Below are 18,198 nucleotides of genomic sequence, written 5' to 3' on the forward strand. Positions count from 1 at the left end.
TTTTTAAATTAGTAATTGTTTTTTTCAATAAATTAAGCAGGTTATTCATCTATAAGTTTTATCACGGCAGTTGCTAATTATAATGTTTTTGATTTTTGTTATTAAATTTTTCTCTTAAATTACTGTAATTTATGCTTTGTATCACAATAAAACCAAATAGTACATTTGTTCCAAGTTCTCTTTTACTGTGCGTACGATATTTATAATCAGGTGTCTGCAAATATTGGGCGACCACGGTATAATGTAAAAATTCATTGCAGGCTCTTAATAATTTAGCCTGTTTTTGTTAAATCTAAAAATCAAATTTTTTTAAACATAACACATTATAAATGTAACTTCTACAATAATGATATCGTTAAATATACCTTCAATTAAAGATTTCCAATCAGAAAAATCTTTTCATTGTTGGTATACTTCAAAAACTAAAATGCATATTTAAGTTATATATTATAACACGCAGGCATGCATTGCGATATGTGATTTTCGCTCGGACAATTGTCTATAAGTTAAAATTGTATACCATACTTTTGACAACACTATTTATTTTTAGATAAAATAGATTAAAAATTGTTTTGTTTATATTCTTTCATACAAACGAAATGCTCTAAAACCATTTTAAGTTAATATAGAGCATTTGTAGATTCATCATACAATATCATCATTTGCAGACTATATCATCACAGCTATAGCGATATAAATTAAACCATGAAAGCAGCATTTCCGATTGTTGATGCAGTTTCAAAACCCATCAGAGCCACTAGAAAAAAAAAACAAAAATATTTACAAATTTCTTTAAAAGCACGTAAAACATAAAATAAAGAGTTTTTTTTCCCCTCTAAAAATATAAAGTTCTTGGAAAATCACCTATTTCCAGCTGTACCTGACTAGACTAGCCCCTTAACTCTGACTATCCGATACGTTTTTTATTCGCTTACATCAACATCGAACCAAATTTATTAGAAACAAATGAGATAAGATTTTTTTCTTCCTTTTCTGGCAACAGCTGGTGGCCGTCGGGATTCGCCGGGCACTGAGGATTTTTTTTTTCCCTACCAAGAGAGAGATTTTTCCCTTTACCATCTGTTAAAGTGTTTCGACAGCGTTTCTCTTTTTATACGCTGCATAGAATCGACAGGAACGTGTCTTCTATCTCGTATTGGCAAAAAAAATATGAAATAGGAAAAAAATATATTTCGCCTAAGAAATTGGCTCTGTCAAGGAAAAAAAAATTTCCAAAGTAAATTCTTTCTTCGTGAAAGCTTGATATTTTTTCGCTTTCTCATCTTTCGATATTGCCAGACTTTTCGAGGGAATATACAACTTGAAATATCTGTTTTTGAAGTGAGAATGAAACTTGATGTAAATCTGCTCGCCGATGCTGTTATGCTGCATCTGGGAAATATTTCTTTAATACAACTTTTTGCAGCAATGAAAATATACACAGTATACCGATATTTACAATTTTTTTCTGATATCAGAAAAGTAAGTATGTCTAGGTTTGGTTTAAATGTTATGATTTGAAATTTCATCTTAATGATTTCAAATACAATATATTTTTAGAGTTAAAAGTTTGAAATTTTTTGAACGTATTTTGAGAAAAATGTATGGTCAAAACTATCAGAATATTTTCAAATTTACTGTGTTTCTTGCTAAATGGTATCACCAAAATGCTCAGTCATTTTTATTGAAGCAACTTTGGTAATGATTTCTGTAAAATTAACAAAAAAATATGGTTTTGTAATGTATAATAAAATTATAACTTTAAGTACGAATTAAATTATAAAACGCTATTATATTTTATTATTATTTATTTGGCAAAATTTACTTTTGAATTTTGTATTATTTTCAAATAGTGTGGTGATAAGATCTATAATTTTGAAAACCAGAATTACCGTAGTACGAATTAAATTATAAAACGCTATTATATTTTATTATTATTTATTTGGTAAAATTTACTTTTGAATTTTGTATTATTTTCAAATAGTGTGGTGATAAGATCTATAATTTTGAAAACCAGAATTACCGTAAACCGTTACCATATCTTTGAAAAAAATATCGAATTAATGGATTAAATATCGTTAATTTTGGCTTTAATGATCAGATTTATGTTTTTTTCACCAGAAATGAATGGTTTTTTACTAGAATTATTATTTTCGTGTAGATGGGATTTTATTGAAATTTCTCATTTCACGTGGAATAAAAAATAAAAAAAATATAAATAAATAATTTATATATTTTTTCCCGATTTTCCCTAAGAATTAAAAAAAAATAGTATCTCTTTATCTTCTGCTACATACTATTTACCATAAATCATGTAAATCTATCTAAAAGTTATTTTTACTTTCATTCAATAAATCAATGCAAAGTATCTAAAAATTATTAACTATCACATGAATTTATTATGCTAACTTATCATTCCATTAGTATCCTAAAATGTCTTTTTATTTTATTTTATGTATTTTTTTCCAAAATTTCTCAATTTTCTACAAAAATTTTTTTATTAAATTCTTTTTTCCTTCTTCTCGTTCATATTATTTATTATTAATTGTGCAACACAATCTAAAAATATTTTTCACTTTTATTCATTAATTTTATAAAAAAATTTATTTCAATACTTTCATGCATTTATAATTTTCGTAATTTTATATATTTTTTCTGTTTGTTTTTAAGTAAAAAGTGCAAAAGGCGATGATTATTGAAAATAATTACCCCTTATAATTTAATTTTTCCGTTAAGTTCAATACGGAGTGTTTTGTATTTATATTTCATAATTGAGAAAAAAAATTGTGTATTAGTGGTACTTAGAAAAGCATTTATATTATTTTCTTTTTTGCCAAATGCGTTGTGATATTAACTGCTAATTATTTTAAAATTAATGTTACGTCTTAGCTTTTACTTAGTCCATTTCCTAAATTCTCTATTTATAAACAATGCAGAGCAATTAAAATTTGAGAAAAAAATGAAATTGAAATTTTTGAGTCATGAACTTAAAGAAAAAATCATTTTTAAGGTATTTTGACCATTTTTAAGTCTTCCCTGATCAATTAAAAACACATGTTTTTATGTTTCAGTAAAAAAATAGCATGTTTTGATATATAATACATGTATGAATCGAAACAAAAAGGTTATAAATTAAATATTCATAACTTGTCCCCCGTGCATTAGTAAAAAAAATCTGGATTAAATTATAATAAAAAATTGACGGCACCCAAGGTGTTAGTTTATTACTAACACTAAAAATTTAATGTACCGTAACTTTAATAGAAATATTTATTATTAAACAACTGAATCACCATAATTAAATATTACTATAAAATGCATGGTACAAAATTTTACTGTAAAAAAGGATTTAACGGTAAAGTGCATTTTACAGTTGATGCGCCCAGGGGGGCAGTTCTTTTTACCGCAATTTGTTGAGAAACTTTTTTCAGTGTTTAAAAAAACGTTGCGTAAAGTACTTTTTATGCGGCATATCAGGATTTTGAAAGTAAGAGCTTTTATTGATTTTATTCCACTTTGTTATTAATTTTACATATCCTTAAAGCGACAGTTTTTAACTTATTTCTGTCAGAAGTTATGAAGTTTTTGATTATTTTTATTTTAAGTATAAATTTTTTTGTCTAATAGAACTAGCTTGCATGTTTTACAAAATTTCAAGACTAAATTTAATTTATTTCTTAAAAGAAAATGGTCGACTATTAAATGTTTATTTAATCTAGGATAATGGATAGAATCGTTAAATTTTATGTACACTTATAAATAAAGAAGGAAATTAAATATTTTATTTTCGAATATTCCAACAAAAATCAAGATCATTATGATTAAATATGCGTATTTCTTGTGTCAATATTTTTTCAAAACAATTGTTAGAACCACTATCTATAAAGATAGAGGATGGTTTAAAAAGGAAATAAATAATAATTTAATCATACAAAATATATGTCTCTTAATTTCATTAAATTTTTTATTTAAACGATAATGTATTTAGCGCAATCATTTACTTTAATAGAATACTTTTTCTCATTCGTTTTCAGTCCGCTAGAATCACGATTCTGAATAGAATCGTAATCCGAACAGAATGGAATCATCGAAATATTTTATATTCGACTAATGCATCAAATATGAAGAGAAGTATAGTTAAATGTGAATAGTTATCATAATTTTGTAGACAATTTTTTCCAGGAAATACTTAAAACCACGATCTATTTAGATAAAGGATGGCTAAGAAAATATATATTTCATTAAGTACACAAATATGAGCACAAAAATAAGTCTGTTAAATTAAATTAATTATTTCTTTAAAACGTGAATATATTTTGCTAAATTGTGTAACTTTTTTTAATATTTAATTTTGAATTTTATCAAGAAAAAACTTTCTGCCTTGAAAAATGGCTTTATTAACTAAATTTTTAATTGTTGATGAAAAATATTTTATTAGTTGAAATTTAAAAAAAAAATATTTACAGACCCAAGTTTAGAATGTAAAAAATGCTTTACTATTTGATTGAAGAAGAAAAGTACTTCATGCCCTGAAATTTTAATTACCAAACAAAACTTCTTTAATTAGATTATTCTTGACTGTAAAGGAAATGTACAAAATATTCTTAATGTGTGAATGGAAAGAGAAATATATGTAGTTCAGCAACAAAGATAAAACACATATTTATATACCAGATTGAATATACCAGACCAAATCAAACGAATGAAAATAAATTCTTAATGTATAAACTTTCCTAATGTATGAATGGAAAGAGAAATATATGTAGTTTTGCAACGAAGATAAAACACATATTTATATACCAGATTGAATATACCAGACCAAATCAAACGAATGAAAGTAAATTCTTAATGTATGAATATTCTTAATGTATGAATGGAAAAAGAAATGTATGTAGTTTAGCAACAAAGATAAAACACATATTTATAGACCAGATTGAATATACCAGACCAAATCAAACGAATGAAAATAAATTCTTAATGTATGAATATTCTTAATGTATGAATGGAAAAAGAAATGTATGTAGTTTAGCAACAAAGATAAAACATATATTTGTATTACAGATTGATTATACCAGACCAAATCAAACGAATGAAACGAATTTTTTGCCATACACCGAAGAGCCATTACATTATGACCACCCTGCTAATAGCATGCAGGACCACCTTTAGTCCTCAAAACTGCTAGCACCCGTCGTGGCATTGATTCCACAAAGTGCTGATAGGTAGTCTGAGGTATCTAGTACCAAGCGTTCACTAACTGGTCCTGCAATTCCCTCACATTGCGAGGGGGTAGCATGGCAGCACGAATTTGATTTTCCAAGTAGGACCACAAATGCTCTATTGGATTAAGGTCAGATGAATTTGGGGGCCAAAACATGACTTGAAAGTCACTGGAATGTTCCTTGACGATTCGACCTATATGACACGCTTACGATGCCCACTTATGGTGCGTTATCCTGTTGGTAAGCACCATCCCCCGCAGGAAAAACTGTTACCATGAATGGGTGAACCTAGTCTGCAACTATGTTCAAGTAGCTTACAGACGTCAGGGATTGTTCTATGAGGATTATAGGTCCTAATGTGCCCCATGAAAACATTGTTCCTGGGCGAGAAACCATGAAAACTTGGGCAAGCCCATTGTTATAGATGGAGGGTGGTCATAATGTAATAGCTCTTCGGTGTATAAAATTTAGCTATTTGTGTTTTATTTTGCACTAAATATTTTATTAGAAAAATAGGCACCACACAATATTAAACCTATCGTAAAATATTTATGCATCTTTAGTTATTCCCATAAAATTGATATTTATATAAACACACATGCCTATTCAATAACTAAAAATATTTAGCTCCTGTATTTAATTTTAATACAGAAGCCTTCTATATTTAGTAAATTTAATAGTGCTATATTATTTTCTCAATTAATTAAGTACCAAAAAATTATTCTGCTAACTAATTTAATTTTCAAAAGTTATCTTTTTGCGAAGTTCGACTGTCGTAATCGTTTCAAAATATATTGCGTCGGTTCTTTATTAGAAATACTAAAAAAGTAATTTTTAAAAAATAATCATTTGTTCCTAAAATCCTTATCTAAAATACAGTCTCTGCAGTCATTTTTAATCAATCGTTTCAAAATTGTTATAAACTAATTAAAATAATATGGTAGGCCACTAGTTGACCATGGGTCAAAAATTAAATATCTTCACTTCAAATTTTCAGTTTTGTATTTTTTCTAAATGTGTAAGCAATGAAAATTGTAATTTATAATGCACAATTTTCGATAATCATTATCCAAAACAAAAAAAAAATCAAATAAATGATCAAATAAATGAAATCAAATAAATAACACCTTAAACTTTATTGGTGTTTATCACTAAATAATCGGGGTTTTTTTTGTAAACAGAAATAATTATATCATACATTAGAAGCTTAAAATTATTTTTGAAATAGATTTTTTTCTCATTATGAAAAGTTAAAAATCCTCATATAAGAAACAAATAATTCTTATTTTGCTTGATATTAACAATTTCAACTTAGTGACAATATATTTCATCTACAATTTTAGTAAAAAAGTAATACATTTTAAGAATTTTCATACTATAAACATATAATTTTGTTTGAATTCTCACAAAATATTAAATTCATGTTTTGAAATTTCCAGTTATTGTTGTGTTTTTTCTTTCTTTGCTTTACAGTAATTTAAAACAATCAAATATGGGAACAGTTACAACAATGCTGAATATAGTTAAAAAAAAATTATACATTTGTACATTGTTTTAATGGTTCTTCTTAAACACTGTTGATGAAAATGACCATTGTTAATTGCACCAACAATATAACAGAAAACAATAATTCCTCATTCTTATTTGAGCTTTTATAAGTGAATAACGTCTTTTTTGACAAGTGACTTATAATTTGTGAAAATGAGTGAGCTATTTCGTTTTGCTGTGCTTAATCACTGGCAAAAAGAGTTGAAAAGAAATCCAAGGCCTTATCGTAAGCATGAAAACTTTTAATTTTGTAGATTTTTAAGTAAATAATTGATTTCAAAATATGATCAAATCTGGATTAGAACCATTCTAAAATTAGCCAGAGGTGGTGATATACAATATTAGATGTCTATATTGCTTTGCGATTCGTAATTTCATTGCATAAATAAAGTTTTAACTTAATCTTGCTTGAAAATCTTTGAAACTGAATTCAATTAAAATATGAGAATTCTCCCGCAAATTGCAAACGGAAGTATTAAAATAAAATGAAAAATATCAAATAAAAATAGGAAAGAAAATTATGAACTAACTGCTATTATTTGAAGGAATACAAAGTGCATTATTGTCTTTTAATATATATATGTATGTTCCCAAAATCGAAATTTTTTTAAAATTATTTTATATTCATAAGAATGAAAAAAATATTTTAAAGCTTTAACATATTTTTTCTTCATTACAAAATTAATTGGATTATGCATTTTCATAAAGGTTTTAATGATTGCAACAACAAGTTGCACAGCACTGTAAATCATTCCAGATCAAATTACTGTATAAGTTGCCGGCACTTTGGGTGCATCAAAAGCATTATGTGCAACCTGAATGACGATACGTTATACCATAAAATCCATTTTTACCGGAAACGAAATATTTTTGCAGTAATTATTACCGTAAAGTCACTGAATCATTCAAATTTAATCATTATTACAGTAACAAGCACGGCATAATATTTTATGGTAACATGCGTTTTAAGGATATTGCACCAAAAATGCAAATACTTTGTACCGTAATTTTATCAGAAATGTTTCATTGCAGAAACAATGTTATTTGTCTTACAGGGAAAACATATTATGATTTATTTAATAAAAAACAAAGTTATAAAAGTTATAAAGTTATAAAAAGTTTACCAGCTAATAGAGACATTTTATATTATTTAATTATAATAACTATCACCTAGTTATCTAGTCCAACCACTTTTCGCCAAAAACGACGTTTTTTTTCTTTCTTTTTCAAGAATATTTTCCGGCGTAAAATTTCAAATTTTTGTTTTTTAAAAAAAAGACACCAAAAATTAGTGTTTACAGGAATATCCCTCAGATTCCTTAATACAACTGTGTTTCTTTAAAAACAAATAATATTTGTAATTTAAGGGTATTTTCAGCTGTATTTGCATTTAGAAACATTTGGATCTGGCTTGGATTGCATTTTCTTTAATACTTTGACGATGTATCCAAAAGTAGTCACTGCAAAGTTAATTTGTGTTAGGTAATCTATTTAAAACGACTGGAATCAGACACAGGAATCAGACACAGGAATTTATTGGACATCTAAATAATATGATTAAAAGAAAAAAAAAATATCCAAAGATTACATTTTCTAATAAGTTCCCTACCTTTTCTTTGTAAGAGGGAAAAAAAATTCTTACTAGATAAAAACAACTTTTATGAAAAAGAATAGAAACATTACATTAGAAACAACATTTAAATAAAAAACAAAGGATATGATTATTCAGTTAAATTTTGTTTTTAATAAGGCATTAAAAAACCTAATTTTTTTACTTTTTTACATTTAAATTATTTTTATGCCTGCTTCCACCAAAATTAAAAAGTAGAATCATGTTGTTATTTTAGTCCAGTTTAAATATATCTTTTCATACAATGGGGTATTTTAGCAAAAACCTCGAAAGGTGCTTAATCGGTATTTTAAAGTACGTCTGATGAATATTTCCCTGTCAGGATAGTCATGCAAATATAAATTTACATGGCTCAGTTTCGTCCCGGAATACAATTTTCCAGCCCTGTATATTCCTTAAAGCGAAGTTAAATATGTCATGTCAACAACAACAAAAAAGAACTTTAATCTATTTTTCACTTTCTTTGAAATATAATTAAAATAAAAGAAACTTATTGTAATTTTCCTGACTTCGAGAAATAACATCAAGCATTTTAAATTATTTCCGAAAGTCTTCAGTTTTTCAAAAAAAATAAATAAATAAACAAATTAATAAATAAAAAAAAACAGATGCTAAGTTTTAAAATTTCAAGATTTTTTTTAAAAATTATGCATGGTAATTAATTTCAGTTACATATTTTTTCCTACATTACAATCTAAAAACAATAACGTGTAATATGCTATTGCGAAGTGTTGCGGTATGTATTCTAACAAACGCATCACACATTTTAAAATATTTTTGTAAAATTTAAGATTGAAAAATTACCTCGAAAGTAATAATCTCAGGGATTACTTGAGGCACATTTTTCTCAATCCTTAGTGTTTATAATCACTTACTGAATAATAATGGTCTCTAATATTAAGCCTATTTGGTGCTTGCAAATATGAGGCACACTATTAATTTTCTAGAGTTTATTTATGTGTATTTTAAGTTTTTTTCCCTTCCAGTACCTTGATGAGATAATTTGTTTCCATAGTTAATTCTTCATCTATTTGCCATAAAAATTATAAATTTTGAGTACTCAAACCATAACTTGTCCCAATCTCAATTTTTTGTAAATTTGAATATCGCATAGTTTTTTTCATTTGCAAAAGTGATGACATGAACAAAAATTAATTATAGCACTCATTCACACTGTGGTTTAAAGAGCCATGGCTATTTTACTCTGTACCAATTCTCATTTGAATTTACTCAGTAGTTACTTTTATTTTGTGCTTAAATTACAAGGAATTTTACCGAAACAAAATTACAGACTCAATGCAAATTTAGCGTAGTCAAATTGACCTTACCAACAATTCCACCACATTTCAGTATCTGTAGAATTATGATAACGCTTCTCTGGGGAAGATTATACTTACATTTAGGTAAATGAAATTAAATATTTCAAGCATTATAATTTGAATTTATATTTGTATTTTCAACATATAAATTTGCTTTATGTACATTTGACTTTCATGTATTCAAATTTATATTATGTATTCTCAAAATTATCTAAACCATTGCAAGTTTAGATAAATTGAACAAAGCATGTTTTTCCCCTTAATTTTGCATTTTCAATAATAACTGTAAAGTTAAATTTGTTTTGAATGTCTGCGTCTAGAGACCCTGCTTCCTTTTACGTTTAAGACATCTGATTTATGGCTCATATGGCTAACATTACACTCTAAAAGATACATTTAATCAGTGTCAGTTGAATTATTTAAACGATAAAAATGTAAATAATAATGCACCACCTTCTAAACTTCTCTTTCGATTCTCGTTTATTTATTGTTGTGACTTCGATTTTTTTGTACTATATAAATAACTAAGCATTTAAAATATTTACAACTATTCATTAGAACACTGGCTTTGAAATTATATTAAGATGTATTGTTATAATAGCTCTTATTGAAGCATTGTTACTAAAAAAAGGATTTTGTTTAACCAAAGCAACAAAGTATTAAAAATACTTTATTTCTCATTCGTATTTGAACTCATGTAAGTGATTAGCGTTTATTTGATAATTTTCTTGCTAATTCCCAAAATGAGTGAACTTTATCTTTTTGCTTTGTTAAACAACTGGAAAAAAAGGGTTAAGGGAACATCCTAGACCTTTTCGTAAGTATAAAAATTGTATATTTTGCGTTTTTGTAATTTGAAATATATTTTTATAAGTATCAGGAAAAGGATCAATTTAAGTCCTGTTGGAAATAGTTCACATTCGTTGAATATAGAGAAGATGATTATATTGTTTTGTGTGAGAAAATATTTTAATTTATGTAAATTGTATTTCTTTTTAAACTGAAGAATGCTTCGTTATTATACCGTTTCGAGTGCCATAAAAGCCGGTTTCCACACTATCTATAATATGTTTCTATGTTAGATTAATACGAACCTATCATAACAATCTAAGTATTTACTTAGTCATTAATTAAGCATAATCGGTATTAATAATAGTAAGGCGATATTTTTGAGGCCCCGAAAATAAAATAATACTAGTATTTCTAAATTGTTTATTCGCAACGCATTTAAATTATTATACATTAAATAAAGAATTTTTTTTGGTGAACCGAAGTTTTAAGACAAAACTAAAGTCATCAATATGATGTTTAGAAAGAAAATGTTGTTGTATGTGCTTTCATAAAAAAGTTTCTTTACTTTTGAATAAATTCATATAAATTACTACGTTTTGTTATGTGTTTCATTCTCAAACTATACTATAATATTATAAATAACTATAATATAAATAAATAATAAGTTAAAAACTATAGTAAATAGTTTTTTTATAAAAATAGCTAGGTTATTCAGTTACTATTATTCCATTTGCGTTTGAAACTTTAGTTACAATTATTCAGTCTGTGGTTGATTATCCAGTTATTATATGTTTAATAATCTTGAAAAACGCTTGTTACCCAAATTTAAATTTAGTCAGAAATGAGCTTAACTAAAATTTAATTATTAATCTATTTTTAGCGCCTGGATTTCTAGCAGAGGACACCAGCAGTAGTTCATCTGAAACAGATGGGTAAGTATTTGATTTAGATTGAGAAACACTGTAATTTCTTTTGGGGGGAAAATTGTAATTTTTAAACGTTTAAGACATAATTAAATAAAGAAACATAGGAGTAAATAAATGAAAAGCAAATAAATCAATAAAAAACAAATAAATAAATAAAAGCAAATAAATAAATAAAAAACAAATAAATAAATAAAAAACAAATAAATAGAGAAAAAAATATATTTTGCAAGAAGTGCAAAGGAACTGTCGTATTTAAATAATTTAGATTAAATATAATTATTGGAAAAAATATTACATTGGATTTTGTACTCAGAACATCTAATATGGAAAGAAAATATAAAATGTGAATATTTATATAATATGTTAATATGAGAGTGAAAAATAAGATAAGAGTTGTTTTTAACAAAATTTATTTCATTAATATTAACTTAAACTTTACATTAAACTGGTCTTTATAATGGCTTAAATATGAGTTGAGCAAGAAACTGATGAAAGATGATCATCTTGAGATAGTTAAATATTCTGTCTATAAGTATCTGATCTATGAATATCTAATCTATAAATATCTAATCTATAAATATCTAATCTATAAATATCTAATCCATAAATATATTATTTTCCTTCTTTTTTCAGCTACGAAATGCTGGAGGTTGATGGTGAGATGGTTTGTGAGGAGTCAAATTTGACTTCTGATGAGGATGACACTGATGATAGGTACTATATATAGAGTTATTATATTTAAGAGATCATAATATTTGTATTGTAAGCTACATTAAATATTCAAAATTTTTACTATTAAATGTGTTAAACAAAATCATGTCTCGAAATTGAAGTGCAACACTATAATGTGATAATTTCATATTTTACCTTTAGCGATGATATGGAAGAGCTGAGTGCTGAAATAGAGCATTCTGAGTCATCCACAACTGATGATGAGGAAGTTGAAATTTTGGATGGGTAATCTATTTAGTTTTTACTTCATTATTATTGCATTAATTATCGTTAGTGAGATTTTAAATATTTAGCAACTTTCTATATGATATATTAAATAGTATTTATGTTGCTACTTTTGAATGCTGATTTTCTTCGTGGAAAATTTAGAAAATGATTGTGTAGAATTCCTTTCAAGAAATGCAAATTGAAATAATTTAAGATAGTCAGAGTTTAATAATTTAAAGTAAATTTTACAACACTCATAAAGGTGATATTTAATTCTTATTTATAAAATGCATGCTATTATATGTTAAGCTTGACGTTTTAACTATGTAATATGGTAATTTTATTTTTTATCTTTAGGGATGACTTGGTAGAGTTGAGGGCTGAAATAGAGCCAAAAGAGTCATCTTTATCAGATGAAAATGTTGCTATAGTGGATAGGTACTTAAATAGTTTGAATATTATTGAGATTAAGTATTTTAGACAAAGTTTTATACACTTTGTAATTTTCAATTAATGCTACTTTTTTTACAAGTATACTTTCGTAACGAAATGAATAGAAATTATATATTTAGAATTTATTTAAAAAATACAACCTAAATGAATTTGTTCTAATCTGATCTAGATGAATTACAAAATATTAATATGCAGCACAAACGTACGAAGCCTGAACATGGTTAAAAAAATAATAACACTTTTACTTTTTGATAAGTAAATATTTCAATAAATACTGTAAAAAAGAATTTCTCAAAATTACTCCGAAAAAAATATAGTCGAATTGTAAAAAGCACGTATTCAAAATATTGGGTATAATATCATACTCAAAATTGAAACAGTGTGTATATTTATTTTGATGCTTCATAATAAAATGTCACATCCTCATCACATGGGACAAAATTTAAAATTTATTAGTTGATAACGATTAAATAATCGAAGAAAAAAATCTAATTTGATAAAGGTTTACTGCACTTACCTGCATTCAAAATTTATTTCATGAGTAAAAATTTTCTTTAGATTGGTAATCAACACTTTTCTATTTAACCGCCATGTTTATTTGCAAATGCAGATGGGTTCTAAGAGTTTTGAACATGCTTGAACATGTCACTATACATACAGTTTTCAATTTCAATTAGATATTCCTTGGAGCTATTCTATCACATTTTTTCACAAATTTGAGAAACGCATTTTAACAAGGAAGGCATTTGTTAATCTTGTGGTTATTATTCCATGCACTAATTTCATTTTTTTTTTTTTTTAGCGAAAAAAGTGAGGAATGGCAGGCTGATATTCAGCCGAGAGAGTCACATGTGATTGTTGATCAAGAGATTGTTGCTGTGGAAGGGTAATTAAAATCAGATTTTAGTTTTTGCTGTCCGAAACTGTTTATTTAAATTTTTGAAATTATTTTCTTCCATAAACTAATAACATACATTCTCTATTTCATTCATCCTCAAATAGAATGGATATTTTCAGCATCCCTTTTCACGAGTTTTTTGGTAAATAGTACTTTTAATCCAAAATGTAAAACTCGATTTTCTGCACTTATTTAGCTTTGCGCAAGCCATTCTTTCTTTCCAGAAATTCTCATACGTTTTATTTATTTATTGAATGCAATTCCTTTCAATGTAAATATATTTTTAATAAGAAAATGTATCATCAATTTATCAGCATTGTTATTCAAAATAGGGATTGTAACCACAATCTGAAAAACTTGGTCTAAATAGAGTAGTTTTGTTTTAATCAAAAGAGCGGTTGAGAGCTTTTGCACGTTAAAGTTAGTTTTACTTCTTGCAAATTTTGCTATCTCAAAGAGTCCACGTTTTTAAATTTTTATTTTTCAAGAGGTGTGCAATTAATTCTTTCAATTTTTGTGTGTTGTCTTTCAGCATTTCATAGATAAAATTTGGCTTAAAATTTGCTTTAAAAAAAAGCTTCAACCATTTGAGTTTTTAAAAAAATAATAATTGATTGCAAAGAATAATATTTTGCATATAATAACTTTTGAATAAACTGTCTAAAATTGTCACATTCCCTCTTATAAAAATAAAGGTTCCTATTTCGCCGCAAGAAATGCATGTTAATAAACATTTTAACATCTGATTCATGATTTTATAATCAATGCCTGCACAGGTACTTTAACACATTTGAGGAAAGTCACACAAATCTTTGCCTTCATGAAAATCTGATCTTCAAATATAAAGTTAATAAGGTGTTAAAGTTTTTATTTCTTATTTTTTAGCTAAAATCGCATAAAATGTAATATTATATAATTTTACTAATTTTTTTCTCTAATCTTAGTAGTGACAGATGTGACCTTTATTACTTCGAGATTGATTCGAGGGAAAGGAAACTATTGGCCAAGGCTAATAAAGTAACGGAATCACTAGATATTGTTGTTGGATTAAAAAGGTATATATTAATTACTATAGATCGTATTTAAATAAGTGCATTTCTTTTGATCTGAATTTAAATCACTAATATACTTTTCTATGTGCTTGAGAAGTATATTTTATAATTTATTTATTTAATTCCATGTATTCATTTTAAACAAGAAAAGTAGAATAAACTGGTAATACAAGCAAAAGCTTTGAATAATAAAATAAAATGCTCTGTGAGTGTAACATTAAAAAATTTTATGATTAGAGTAAGATACTTGAATGATTAAGAATAAGTTCAAGATTTGATTAAAATCTTTTGATTTTTGTTATTATTAGAAATAATGCAACGTTCTTTCTACAAATTCCTTGTCAAGCTCAATAGTTACCTCATTTATAAATAAAATTCTTTTTTTAGCAATATATGTTGAAAATATGTTAATTGCATGATTGAGAAATAATAATATAATGATTGATGTAAATTACATGTCTGATGCAAATTACATAAATAGCTTTTTTTAAATTGTTTAACAAAATGTATTTTATTTCTTACAGTTGTGGAGATGTTTCTCGTTTAACAAAAATTCTGGAGGAAAAATTGGCAAAAAATCCAGATTTTGCTGAGAAACGAGAAAAGGCCAAAAAGAAAGAGAGAAATTTCCGTTATTTCGTGAGGCGCCTATTTACTGGGTGTTTCATACGGAAGTAATAAGTAACCCAAAACTAGACATTACCCAACTCAAGACTACCGATCTAAACCAAATTTCTCGATTTTGTGACTCCAAACGTATCCATTTCCTGACTTTGTGATTCCGAAAGTATGTAATTCCTGAGTATAGGACTTTTCCTGACTGAGACACTTCCCGACTGGGACAATTCTCGACTATGACATTTCCCGACAACGACAATTCCCGACTACGACAATTCCTGACTGTGACAATTCCCGACCGTGATATTACCCGAGTACGTAACTCAAAATCGAAGTATTTCCTGATTCAGGACCTCCTAAACTAGACAAAAAATTTCCGAATATGTGACTATAAAAGCACGCATTTCCTGGCAGTTTGTGACTCTTTCAAATACACATTTGCTGATTGCGTGACTTTTCTCAACTGTGACAACGTTTACCGACTGTGTGACTTCAAAGGTGGATAAAGTAACCGGAATCTCTGACTCTCGACTAAGACTACATTGTCCAATTGTGAGAAACTTAATAGAGACAATGCACAAATGTGCGACTATTAAATTTCCCAACAAGGTGACTCCTAAGCTAGACATAACTCGGAATTTTATGACTCCAAAAGTATCCATTTCTTAAATTTCCCAACAAGATGACTCCTAAACTAGACATAACTCGGAATTTTATGACTCCAAAAGAATCCATTTCTTGACTTGGTGATTCTAAATGAACGCAATCTTCGACTGTGACTTTTTGCGACTGTGACATTTACTGACTGTGACAATATCAGACTATGATATTTCCCGACTGTATATACTTTTCAACGGTGTGACTAAAAACTAGATATCACCCGACTGAAAACTCTCTTAAACTATAGGAAGTTAAAACTTGTTATATGCATGTAAAATTAACGCAAAGTACAATAAATTGAACATGTTTAAAGCTGTGTTATGTTTTATTGCTCTTCATTTTTAGAATTATTGAATTTATTTATATTAAAAATGTATGTTACTGCTACGTGTACTAAAATAATTTAATAAGTCAAACACATTTTTTTAACCTCTGAGACTTCTCCGATTACTAACTAACACCAGAAATTACCAACGCAGTTCAATTTATATCAGTTAGGTAATTCCAGTAATACTTCTTGCCTCAAGTTTGCTTATGAAATGTACTACAATATATTTCGTAGCTGATTTTAAGTAGTTTTTCCTACCTACTTTGCTCGTTGATTCTCAGAACTGCTTGTTGAGTTCTTTACAGATAACTTGTTCCTTTTGTCTGTATTATCAGTAACAGGATGGAGTACCAATAGATTGACAAAAAATCAAGTTACTGTAATGAAGTTGTCAAGTTGCTGTGGTTGTGCGGCTTGAGATTTTTAAAAATTTTTTTTTTGGATGTTGTGGTGACAGTTGCTTAAGAACATAAAAATTGTAGATATATACATTTAAGCAACCTCTCAGTAGAAATGCAATAAATTCAAACAACTTGCTCCACTTTATCTTTGAAATTGCGTAATCTGAAGAAGCCTTTTTTCTTTCAACGCACCTCAACTGTTAAATTTTGTTTTGTTGTTTTCGCTTATGACTTGATACTCGTATTTTACAAATACACACGCATAAAAATCAATAATCTTTTTCTTTTCGAATATGAACTATTAAAGATTAACTTAGCCTCGTGATTTCTAAAGTGGCAAAAAACATCACTTGGTAACATTGTAAGAAGTCATGATGGCTGAGTGGCTAAGGCACTGAACTGTAGTTGCGAAGAGCTTGGCTTCGATCTCCAATGGCTGATTGCAATAAGCTTAGATTGCTATAGTAAGAGTTTCTCAACCCAAGTCAAAATATTTGATGGTTTTCTTCATTGATGGACCAACATAATCTTGATGGTAATTCCATCATGAACCATTATATTTTTTGATAAGTAACCATCACCCCAATGTAGGAATTTGGACTGATTTATGTTAGCCCAACATAAGAATAGCAATTTGTTTTGGTGGTTTGTTTATGTTAAACCATCAGAAATTCCCATCATAGTTTCTTAGAAATCAAATGTTGGAACAATCATGAGCCACCATCATCCCAGTGTAAAAATTCGGACTGATTTTTCATGGGCCAACATAAAAATATTGTTTTGATGGTATATTATTGCTGAATCAGCAAGAATTTTTATTAAACCATCATGGAAATGCATTGTTGTACCATTAAAGATCACGACGAATTTCCATCATGGTATCTTAGAAATCAAATGCTAGAACGACCATGAACAGCCATCATCCCAATGTAGAAATTCGGACTAATTTATGATGGTCCAAAATAAAAAAAAACAAAAAAAAACAAATTGCTTTGAAGGTATACTCCACAAAAATTCCCATTAAACTGTCATGAAAATGTATAGTTGGAACCATCATGAATTCTTGGTTCATGAGAATCAAACTTCTCTTGATGATTAACCATCATAGTATTAAGGTAGTATTTGCCATCATGGAATGATGGAAGCTTGTTGGCATATCAAAAACCATCAACGCATAATGGAAAGTGCTGGATGAGGGTGACCATCAAATGATTGTGAGCCACCATAAATCGCACTGAACGAAACGTAAACCATCAAAATGTTTTTATGGGACCATCAAGAATTTCGTCTTGGGCAGCTTTAACGTTAATATATTAGAAACATCAGTTTTGAGTATTTTTTGAATGATTAAAAACTAGGCATATGCAAAGAAGCTCTCGAATATGACTTAAAAAATAAGAATGTACAAATTC

General features: G+C 27.4%; 1 protein-coding gene across 1 annotated transcript; it reads left to right on the plus strand.

Moving 5' to 3' along the window:
- Window positions 1-1,129: 1,129 nt before the first annotated feature.
- On the plus strand, window positions 1,130-15,591 carry LOC107445359 (uncharacterized). Its single transcript, XM_087156758.1, has 8 exons — window positions 1,130-1,482; window positions 11,392-11,443; window positions 12,071-12,151; window positions 12,311-12,394; window positions 12,734-12,814; window positions 13,632-13,715; window positions 14,672-14,782; window positions 15,304-15,591. Exons 3-8 carry the CDS (start codon window positions 12,078-12,080, stop codon window positions 15,455-15,457), a joined length of 588 nt encoding a protein of 195 aa, XP_087012884.1. The 5' UTR covers window positions 1,130-1,482; window positions 11,392-11,443; window positions 12,071-12,077; the 3' UTR covers window positions 15,458-15,591.
- Window positions 15,592-18,198: the final 2,607 nt, after the last annotated feature.

This window comes from Parasteatoda tepidariorum, chromosome 1 (genome assembly GCF_982258835.1).
Source record: "Parasteatoda tepidariorum strain Cologne lab strain chromosome 1, Ptep-v5.0, whole genome shotgun sequence".
Classification (NCBI taxonomy): domain Eukaryota; kingdom Metazoa; phylum Arthropoda; class Arachnida; order Araneae; family Theridiidae; genus Parasteatoda; species Parasteatoda tepidariorum.

Excerpts from the sequence above, each read along its gene's own strand:
- LOC107445359 (XM_087156758.1), top strand. The coding sequence starts at position 12,078 with ATGCTGGAGGTTGATGGTGAGATGGTTTGTGAGGAGTCAAATTTGACT. Across the intron at positions 12,395-12,733 it reads GAAGTTGAAATTTTGGATGG|GGATGACTTGGTAGAGTTGA; the intron begins GTAATCTATTTA and ends TTTTATCTTTAG. Across the intron at positions 13,716-14,671 it reads GAGATTGTTGCTGTGGAAGG|TAGTGACAGATGTGACCTTT; the intron begins GTAATTAAAATC and ends CTCTAATCTTAG.